Genomic DNA, 12157 nt, shown 5'->3' with positions numbered 1-12157 from the left:
CGCAACTAAACTTTAAATACATATAACTCATAAAAACTACTCACCCTAAATTCGATATTTATGTATCAAAATACTCAGAAAATTATTCTGCTTTGGAATATGAAATTAAAACACTATGATGTCATTCAAAAAAGTAAAAACTTAAAAAATCATAAGGATAAAAAATATTTAAAAATATAATTGTTTAATAAAAACGTTGTTTTTTTAACAATTTGAAACTATGTAAAAAAATATTTTCAAAAACATTAATACTTTTTGAAATAATTAGTGTTGTTTGATAAAAGAATCACCCTGTATATAGTTATAGTAATAGTAGTCTGGTAGGTACCTAGTCATAACTATTTCTAAATTTTTCAAAACATTTATTTTGGCTATAAGCATTTTAATTGGGAAGTGAAACTCGTTTTTGCTATTTACTCATTAGTCATCTTGTTCTCAATGCTGTAACTACGAAAATGACAAAGCATATAATATACTTTGATATGGATTGCTACTTAGCTTGAAATATGTCCTAAACTAATTTAAAAAAGACGTATACTATACAGTATAATGATGTGAATAATTTACGAAAAACAAGAAAAAAATAATATTGGCTATATATTATTATTTATTTTAATCACTAATCACTATTAATAGAATAAATAGAAGGAATAAGTTAAACTAATAGTTGTGTTTTGTAGTTATTATTTATATGTACATGAAATTTAATTAGATGAAATTACAAAAAGTAAGGAAAGACATTAATAGGTATTTTGTAACTAGTAATAACTAGGTAATAACAAATCTTGTTCATATAACACATAGCCCATCGCCCATAGGTCAAGTTAAAATAATAGAAAATACTATTGTTGATGTTATTATGTTATACTTATTTAAAAATAATTTCTTCACATTTGTTTTGATTTAGTGCTTATTTGGTAAGTATAGGCACAGAATAAATTAAATGTGATTTATTTTAATTCAATTATATACATGCTCTAATATTTGAATGTATGAATTAGTCTAGGATTCCAATTTGCCATTTTACATTTAGTCCGTAATTTTAAGACCTTACTAACCAAGAAAATTAAGCTTTTTTTAAACTATTATCAATTATTCTGTACTATAACAAGCATTTTAAAGTTTTAATATTTTACATAATTATAACTCATTTTAAAATTAAAATACCAATAAAATCCTACGAGATGTCCTAGATAATATTATTACCTTTAAGTTTGATAGTAGGTAAATTGACTTTAATATTTAAGTTAATAGCATATAATTGGTTCTGCTGAAAGCAAATTCACTATATTCTATGTTTGTAAGATGAAGACAACACATGCAGATATAATTTTCACTTAAGTTGTTTAATTTTAATTATATATTTACATTTTCATGCATAAAGTATTGGCGCACATAATATTAATAAGTTATGGTGGTATACAAGTTTAAATAATTGTATTTACTTTAATATAGTTTCAGGGATTTAAACATTGCCTAAAACTTTTTTTACTTTTGGTAAATTAGTATAATAATGTAATAATAATATTATATTAGTATTTACTTATATTGTAGTTAGAACTAATGAACAGAAAGTTGGAAATGTGTTAAACTCAAAACTTTTTCAGTCTTATTTTATGTACAATTAATACCAATGGACAATGATTCAAATTAAGCATATTATATAAAATATAATTAATTATACAGGATAAATAAGATAATTCAAGTTATCTCTGAAATCCAATATTCTATATGTAATATGCATGTATCCTATAAACAATAATAACAATAGGCAACGGCATATAATTAAGTTAGTACTATTAATGCACACTATAAATTTTCAATAAAAACAACTTTTATTCAAAGCAAACTATAACTTTAATATTTTAATTATAGTTGTTTGTTTTAAAATATGATAAATTTATTTAATATAAAATAATATATTAAGCCTGTCAACAATTAAATTAATAATAAATTATAATAGTAAAAATGAATATAAAATAATAATAACTATTATTATAAAAATGTAATCACATTATCAAACTATTCAATTTTCTACAATTGATAATTTTTTTTTTTAAACTAAGTAAGTATATACATAATCCAACCATTCAATAACATATGAAGCATATTGGCAAATACAAGCTTAAAAAAATGTAAATTATTATTAAAATATTCTCACTCTTAACAGTCAATTATCACAATAATAATCAATGGAGATTATTTATAAATCACCAAAAATAATATAAAGGTTGTAAAAATTAGCGGCGATTAAATGTATATAATATATTTGATACATCTTGAAAATGTTCGGTACAATTTAAGTGTCTCAGTACTTGTCCATTCCATAACTTAATAGAATATCCTAAAGCATCATCTCGACTTGAACAAATATTGTTCTCCACTAACCATGTTACAAGCTCAGAACCAGTAAATGTTTTCTTATACTTCCACAGTTTCCATCTAGAACAATAAATAATAAAATAGGTATTTGAATACTTACAATGGGTTGGATTAAAAAATTAATTACCTAGTAAGATGAGTAATCTCTGCTAAACACTTTTCTCTGTGCTTAAACATAAAGTTATCACATGTTTTTCTTGTATCATATGGAAGTTCTTCCCATGATGGACACTCGATTGGTGATCCTCCCCACCAAAATTTATTCCATCTAAACATAAACAATATTGTATTTATGTAATTAGTATTATGAAAATACTCAGTAATATAGAGAAACTTACGCTCGCACAATCGGTTTATTAATAGACTGATAATTAATACCATAAATCAACAATGTGAAAATTGATTGCCCTCTCATTAAAGAAGTTTCAGAATATGCTAATTCAAGGTATAGTCCATTTGTTTCACCAAATATTCTCCAAATGGCCACAGAGAATGTCTATTAACATCACATTTTTATTAATACAATTCAGAATATAAGCTTTTCAAATCAATTGGAATATAAAAATGTACTTACAACAAACATTGCAACTGCTTGCATAATTAGTAATAGAGAATGTTTAATATATTCATTATTATCCATAACACTTGTTTCGGTTTCATAAAGAAGACCTTGTTTTAAATCGTCTGTGTCAATACTATGAGTGTCTATACTGTAAATATTTTTAACATAGAAATATAGAAATTAAGAAATGTGAAAGGTACTAATGCATTGGTCTAAGTTAATCGCTCAAAATGTATTGCTTTGTCTCTCAACTTTTCTTCATATCACTATTTGCATGTTAAATAATATGAAAGTATAAAAATCAAAAATGTTAGTTATTAAATCTTAATAATATCTTATATAATTGTACATATGCCAGAGATATAATAATTAATTTGATGAAAGAAATTTTTATTGTGTATTTAACAAATTTTCTAATTGTATACCTATCCAAAATATTGTTTATCGTTAAATAATAAATACATTATGAATTTTAGAAATTTATTGTGTACAATTCACAATGACTTGTGTTATTAATTTTTATAAGCTAATAATATCTATTTAAGTAAATTATAAAATATATAGCTAAACATTTGTTTGCTAGTTGAAAACTTTAAACATATTCAACCAAATTAAACATTTAGTAAATTTTTAACGATGTAAGCCTGCATTTTTTTTTTTTATGTCTTCTTATTTTAATATACTTTATAGAATTGAATATTAACCAATTTAATTTAATCTTAAGATAACTTCAGTAGTTAAGTCTGTTGAGCTAACAAAAAGTCCAAGATAGTAAGTTGAGTTAAATAAAAAGGGAAAGATCAAGTAGTTGAGAGATAAGTTGTGAACGATCAATTTCGACTTGTGATGGAATAATTACACATTACATAATCAACAAATGAATACATTTTAAATTATTGAATGTAACTAGGTGGGTATGCTAAATATTCAAATAAAAACTTACGATTGCTTGGATGTACTTTGTACATCATTTATAGATTCTGAATAAACTATGGGTCTAATTATTTTATGCTTTTGGCGTTGGTGCAAAACTAAACAAACGATGGTGCCTAAAAAATGCATATAATATGAATATTGAATTTAATTATTTACTAAAAATCATTTACAAATTATAGATGAAAGGAGAATCATTGTAAGAGTTGCAGCTTCTGGAGTTCCATACACATAATTTTGATCAAAATCAGATTTAATAAACAATGGTGGCTGGCAAGTCAACATCAGGACAGAAACCAACAATATTGGTACACTAAAATAAGAATGTGTGAGAAAAATATTTTTAAGTCAATAAATAAAAAACTAATTACCCCCAAGATATTATCATATAGAAATAAATAATTTTATTTTGGAATTCATCAGTAAATGGCTTATGCATTATTAGCAAAGTAAAAGCTAAACATGCAGTCCAAATGTAACAACTCATATCACCAGCTATACTCAACATAAGTTGAATGTATGTTAAGGGATGTGATTGTGGAGTTTCTGATAAGTACTCAAGTAATACACCAGTACATGAAATTACCTAAAACAATAATGTACTATTAATTAACAATTTTCATTATGAAAACCAATGTTAGAATATCAATATACACAAAATACCTGTGAAATTACTAAACAAAAAACTACTTTGAATGGTAAACTTTTTAGTTTTTTTAACATGACTAGGATAATCCAAAGCTGGAAAAAAATAAGTCAAGATATTATAAAATATTTATATTTAATACAAAAAAGTTAAACAACTTACAGATGCTGGGATGGCGAGTATACTAACATTGAATTGATACCCCTTTAAGGCTGTTATATTATTTGATGGATCTAATTTGGCCACAGATATTATCTTGGCAGTTAAAAACATAATTGGAGCTGAGAAGAATACGCACAATACCATGGAACTAGCAATCTAAAAATAAAAATCTTAATAAATTATTAAACAATGAAAAATAGTACATACCAAATCCATTTCGAGATTATATGCTGATGCATAAACAAAAACAGCTGGGGCAGAAGGAATCATTCCATATAAAAATCCAAACATTGAAAAGGCAAGGCTATCATCAGCATTTACTGTACCAAATTTTCCCAAAAAAATACTTGTAAGTTCTCTAATCACTAATGGCAAAACTATTCTGTAAAATTCAATCAATAAATTAGAAAAAAAGAAGAAATTTTTGTCAACTTATAGTTATAATTAAATAAAGATATCTAGAAATCTTACAATTTAGCAGCAATTAGGAGTAATGGTAAAATTAAAGCTTCTCCTCTAAGTTTATTGATGTTTCCAACCATTCGTAAACCAAGTAGAAACAATGCAGTAGCAGTAAACGCATTGCCAAAAGTCTAAAAATTAATTATATAATATAAAATTTAGGTATTACACAAAAGCATTTTTACCTACTCCTAAGAAAGTTGTAATCATTTTGGGTGGGTCGTGATTAAATACTAAATTAGCTATCATCCCCAAAGCTGTCATAAACACAACAGGATTACAAATAATGTTCCTTGATATTCGTCCCATTAAAGCAGAACGTCTTGTAGTTTCATGTCGATTATATTCTTTGCCTAATTCCATCATTGCAAAACCAAATGGATTTAGGATTATTAAATTAATAGGAGCCACGAGATAGAGGTATTGAACAAATTCACTATGTTGATGTCTGTAGAGCGCTTCAACTGATTTAATAAAAATAAAATTATACTCAGAAAATAATTAGAAAATAAATCTATAATACATTTGTATAACTTACATATTGGAGCTCCAATAGCAAAATCATTGCTCTGGGTACAGAATATAGCAAACAGAGCAGCTCTAGCTATGTCTGGAGGTCTTGTTACTAATACAGTAATTAAAGCAACTGATACAAATACCAAAGTCTTAGATAGGAGTAGAGATCCCAAAAAAACCAAGTTCACAGATGATAATTCTAACACAGCCATATTAACAAATATAAGTGAAGGTAACGCAAATGTTCCAACAAATCTATTTAAGCCAATACCAGCAGCATGACTAACCAGGCCCAATCGCCCTGACAAATACCTAAAATAAAATAATAGTTGTTATAATGTATTTATAATTAGTTATTTTTTTAATAATAAAAATCAAAAATAATAATATGAGCAAAAAGTATAATTTGCTTGTATATATAATTACCCTGTGACAATGATCCCAAAACACTGAAATAATGCATTATACATATTATTCATTAAGTCTTCATCAGAATCACTCTTATTAATTGCAGTCTTATTTGAAATCATCATGTTATAAAATTGTTTAGCATTTGTGTGTGTACTGTTGAGTAAACTAAAAAAAAAAATATATATAGAAAGTAATTAAATTACATGTTATATAATATAATATATGTATTATTCATATATTATAATCTATCATATCCTATTTATAAAACTGAATATTACAGTAGATGAATTCAGCTAATAAATAAATAATAATAAAAGCTATAACTTATAATATATAGTTAAAGATATTTAGATATATTATATTTAACTGTTGTTTATCAAAAACAACAGTTTAAGTGTAAATGAACAGCAATGAATCTAGAAATGATTTAGGGGAGAGGAGAGCAGTTTTAATTTAGTTACAAAAGTACTTAATACTAAGTTGTAAAGGCAGCCACTTGCCTCGCTTCAACAACCTTCCGAAAATAAAATAAAAAAGAATAATTCATTGACATTCAGAATTTTAACAATAATACATTATATTAATTAATATTTACTACCTATTACCATTTCTTAAATTGTAATAAAATGCAAAATCTTAACATTTTTATAAATACAACTTTTTATGTTTGCTACACTCTTTAAGAAATTTAAAGCATCAACAAGATTTAAATAAAATAAAAAAAACACATTAGACAAAAATTCAATATTCACCTAAATATTATATTTATTATTCAATATTGTAATTTAATTGCAATTAAACAAACTGTACATAAAACAATTTAAGTTAATATAATTCTTTGATACTTAATGAGGTTTAGCTCAGTATAGGAAACAAAGAATGTCAGGAATTAGGATCAATAATTTTGGCATTCCTGAACGGTGAACATAGAATTCATACTTCTATACTATATACATATTTGTCACCATCTACCATATAGAACAAAAAAAAATATCTAAGGCATTTAATACAAAACTTTAATAAAAATAAATTTATTTCTTTATTTCATACCTAAAATACTTCAATAAAAACTTATAAATATACTTATTTGCCTTTTGTCATTTAAAACTACTCAATAATTAGCAATATTGTAATACTTAAAAAATTAAAATAAGTTTTTAGCTACAATACTTATTCAAGACTCTAAAATTTAAATATTTAATTGTGATGTATGTTTTAATCATAAACAAAAACAAAAAATTGACATTTATTCTCTAAGAGAAAGCTTTTTTTTAATATCTGTGCTAAAACTATTATAAAAACAGGTTCTCTTTATATTATATACTATATAAGTTTTGGTTAAACATAACTTAAGGTAATGATTAACTGTAAGTTTTATTTATGATTAAAGTATTACAAATAATGATGAAACTCTGTATAAATAATCTTTTCCAAATTATCATTATACGTCATTAATATAGTCTATAAAAAGTGCTTCTATTAATTCCTCCAGCACCCCATGCTCTTATTATACTTTACTCTTAATTATTATATTTAAATACTAGCTCTATAATAGCTAAACATCAAAGTTAGTACTTTCAACTAGTAAAAACTATTGAAAATTGTCAATCAAATTACAAATGTATGCCCTCAATAAACATTCCGCCCTCAATAAACATTCCACCCCTTACTTTTTATCCAATACACACTAGAATATACCTCGATGTAATCAAATTCAAATTATATATTGTTGTAATGTTATATATTAATTACTGAGATAGATAACAACTACTGAAGTGCGGACTTTGTTCTGAAAAACGAGCTGTCGCGTCTATTTTTTTTTCCTGGCACACACCCTATAAATGTTGTCTTAGGGACAACACTTGTCTTAGTCATGAACATATATTATTTAATTTAATTAGTAAAAGGTTTGTTAATATTAGAGTGAGCCATTTTGAAAAACAATTTAATATATATCGAGTACTTAAAAATCAATTTTCCTTAAGAACCAAGTTATCTAAATTAATATTATTTAAAAATGTGTAAATAATTTAAATTTGTATTTATTTATTTTTTTAACTATTATTTTACATTTTATTATATTTGTTATCTTGGTTATGAATATAATTTTTTTCTAGTATAATTATTTCTTTACTAATTTCTCTTTATAAATTAAAAATATTTCATATTAAAATATATCAATATAAAGCAAAACATCAAGATAAAAATTTTGTTGCCAAATTCGATCATTTTGTTACTGTAAAACGTTAAGTTAAAATTTACTAAAATCTAATGTTAAGTAATGTGCATTTAAATAATTTGCCATTTGGTGGTGGGGGTATCGGTATTCGACACGGCTTATTTTCTGTTACATTATGAACATAGAGAGTCGGTGCTCAAGTAGTTGTTACCTATCTCAGTCATATTAATATATTATATTATTATCAATACCTATCAGTAAACTATCTACTATATTGATGTTATGGTATGACAGTTTATTGTTATTCTACAATACTAGTATCGGATTTCAATACCATAAACTAAGTTAAGGGCTATAACATTTTAGGGCATTTAATTCCAAAACGTGACATGTTTAGCCACAAAATAACAAAACACATTTAAACATAGTCTAAAATAAATATAAATGCATGTAGATTTTTTATGTTAGTTTGTTTAACAAATCATAGAAAAATATTTATTATGAACAGATATTAAAATTAAAAAGCCGGTGATATTGAAGTTATTAGAGCAACATGACAAAAATAAAAAATAATTAAAATTTGACTTAAAATATTTTAAATTCTTGAATATTCTACTTTTTTTGTAGCTCTTAAAAGCTCATTCTGAGCTTTCATTGTATCTATTATTGCAAGGTATCTTTCTCTATATTCACTCTTTTAGACTTAATTGTGAAGCATATTTTTCAGGGTCTGCTTAAATATTTATCCTTTGCTTAGGTCATCCTTTAGCTTTTTTTTTTATTTATTGTGTCTGTCTTTACTTTTTATGTTACACTATTTAACCTCTAAATATGTCCTGCCTATTCCAAACTTTTGCCTCTTATAAATGATTTGATATCAGGCTTCAGGTACATTTGAAAAACTTCTCTGTTGATTCTCATTCTTTATTCTTAATTTTCAATGATAGGACTATAGATAAACACAGTATTTATCTTTTGAAGATCATTAAGTTTTCTTCATCACCCATTGAAACTGACCACTTTTTGTAATCATATGTTAGAACTAATCAAAGAAAACTAGTATAGAATTGATTTTGTTTTTATGAATAGTAACTATCCAGTTGTATTTTAAATTGTCAGCAATAATTTTCAGTTTTATACAGCACAGAAATCAATTGTAAATTATTAATTACTAATTTTGCTCAGCCAAGCAATCAAATAAAAATTATAAAATTAATTAAATATAAATATTTAAAATAAAACTAATATTTATTAACAGTAGCATAAATTATTAATTATGCTTAACCAAGCGATTAAATAGAAACTATAGAATAAATAAAATATTACTATGTAAAATAAAACTAATATTTATCAATAGTATTACTCATGTATTGTTTATAATTTTTCTGATAAAATATGATGATTTGCTTATCATTAATCATATACTAATTACCTATTTTTGTGGATATTATTCATTAAAAATAAAAAATACCATTTTTAGTATATAAATATTTCACTAAGTACAGTTATATCTATATCTAATAATTAATGAGGTACAAACTAATACCTAAATATTATTAATTATTATAATGTTCATAAATCATGAAAAGAAAAAGTAAATATGAAATTTGGCAATAGCTGGATTGTAATATACATTTAGTGGCAAACTTTACAAGTGGAATATTGAAACTTTTTTTGGTGAACTGCGAATTGTGAATAAATAATAACTTAAGCCATTCCTATTTATGGATGCTAAAAATATTTTTCAAAGTTGATCACACTTAAAAGTAATGGAAATTTTTCTGAATATAGTAAGCACTGACAAAATTTGATTATATGAAAATGTATTTTACAGTGAACGTTTCTGTGAAATATGTCTATTAAAAATAGTACCAAGTGTGATAACTATAATTCGGTTAGTGTGCGGGGGTTGTTCCTTCTTCAATTTGAATAGGGAAGTGAAAATTTTCTTAGCTCAATTGTTATAGGAAATGAAACCTGAGTAGCTAATTATATTCCGAAGACAAAAAAACAGTCGTCACAGTGGTGCCACACCAGTTCCCCATTTTCCAAAAAATTTAAAAATTCAATTTAAAAAAAAAATCATGGCCACCATGTTTTAAGACAGAAAAATTATTAAGAAATTTTAATTTAAATTTTTGTCTCGAGAAAAAAAATTAATGTAGAACGATACTATGAGACCCTAAAAAAGCTTAGGAGAACAATTCAAAACAAATGAAAGGGAATGTTAACAAAGTGTTTGTTGCATGACATTACTTGCCCCCTCACGGTCAAAGCCACTAAGGCACTTTTGAACTCATTCGGTTGAAACTTTTTGAGATCCATTCTGTACACTCTGTTAACTTGGAACCTTCAGACTTTTATTTTTTTTACCTCCTTGAAGATACACATAGATGAAAACAAATTTTCAATTGACGAGGGAGTGAAACAAGAGGTTTTAGAAGAACTAGAAGATTGCGGGAAAATTCTTTAAGGAGGGCAACAAAATCTTGTACCATGGGCCATGGGGCTATGTAAATACATAGAACGAGAAGGCAATTACGTGGAAAAATAACTTAATATCATATATTAACAAAACCACGTTTTTTTTTTTAAACAATTCTTTTAAAAAATTAGAAAAATCTAGTAATCTTACTTTCTGGATATGCCTCATAAATTAAAATAAACTTTTAATAAGTTCAAGACAGGTAATATGAGTTATTTTATTTAGAAATTTTTTTGAGGGAAACTTATTCTAAAAATTCAAAATAAGCATGCAATAAAACTCAAAACAAATTTGAAAGCTGGTAAAATAGTTTTCCCGAGCTGAATTTTGTTCATAGTTTGCCACTATGGACGATATTATATTTCTGCTATACCTACCTAATAAAATTAAAGATACTGACTAAAATAAAACTTTAATACAGAATTGTATAATCCGTACCTATTACCTAATTCATTATAGTTATTTTTTCAATACTCACAACAATACGTCTTTTAAAGCTTCGGAATCAGTAATTTCCATATTGATATTATTTTGATTGACAAAGGCTAATGAGTGTAATGAAATATGCTTACGGGATTAAGAAGCATTCATATTTAAATTCTATAAGATACAATGTGTTAAATAAAAAAAAAAGTGTACCGTTTAAAAGAAATTAACAAACGGGATTGAACGTTAATAAGGTTTTCATTCACGCGGAATTTATATAAAAAAAATTTGATTTTTCGAAAAATTAACACAGATTAAATTTTCGGAACAATAGACGAACTGAATGAATATTCATTGTTTCCGCGACGTACGTATTAGCAGAACTTTTGAACAACGTGGGTACTTCCGGTTTCGTTGCTCTACGCAGCAGTGTTACTCTCACAAATCATAATAAATAACGAAAAAATGTAACAAGCAACGGCATCATTCGCTGTCATTACATCCAGTTCGAACGTCGGGCAGTCGTTGACCACTGCACAGGTGCACAATGCGACAACACTACCATAGATAAGTATAGTATTAACACTACGACGGCAGAACGTACAAGTCACAAACACGAATACACGGTTATTACTGATGAGTGATGACTATGGAACACTTATGTAGTAGTCAGTACCCAGTGGGGACAGTGCTGAATGAATTGTAGTGGTGCTGGTGCACTAAATTAGAATTGGACAGTGATAACATTGATAACAATATACTAAAATCATATGGGTGAGCGCCATACGTCGAGATAAAACTTATCTCCGTCTGTACTCGGCGCCGGTGACGGTGACTGCGCGAGAGAGGGGACCGTCCTGACGAGCTGCAGGACTGGCTACCCGAGTCCATATAAATAATGATAATAATAATCGCATTATATTATTAATATACTGTCCGCTGGCTACCCCGCCGGTCGGTCGTACTCACGAGTGGAGGCTGTTGCCGCCGCCG

The 12157-nt window shown here is 26.1% G+C and overlaps 1 protein-coding gene across 1 annotated transcript; it reads right to left on the bottom strand.

Annotated features, from left to right (window-relative positions):
* Positions 1-1990: 1990 nt before the first annotated feature.
* LOC113554492 (integral membrane protein GPR155) lies at positions 1991-11257 on the bottom strand. The gene is made up of 15 exons (XM_026958373.1): positions 11217-11257; positions 6090-6239; positions 5686-5975; positions 5337-5611; positions 5157-5278; positions 4893-5067; positions 4686-4841; positions 4541-4618; positions 4249-4463; positions 4051-4190; positions 3888-3993; positions 2957-3092; positions 2721-2878; positions 2510-2650; positions 1991-2442 (listed from the first exon to the last, which is right to left on the bottom strand). The coding sequence occupies exons 1-15, from the start codon at positions 11255-11257 to the stop codon at positions 2241-2243; spliced, it is 2385 nt and encodes a 794-aa protein (XP_026814174.1). The 3' UTR covers positions 1991-2240.
* Positions 11258-12157: the final 900 nt, after the last annotated feature.

Source organism: Rhopalosiphum maidis, chromosome 2 (assembly GCF_003676215.2).
Source record: "Rhopalosiphum maidis isolate BTI-1 chromosome 2, ASM367621v3, whole genome shotgun sequence".
Taxonomy (NCBI): Eukaryota; Metazoa; Arthropoda; class Insecta; order Hemiptera; family Aphididae; genus Rhopalosiphum; species Rhopalosiphum maidis.
The sequence above is the reverse complement of the archived record's forward strand: the minus strand, read 5'-3'. Positions and strand labels throughout refer to the sequence as shown.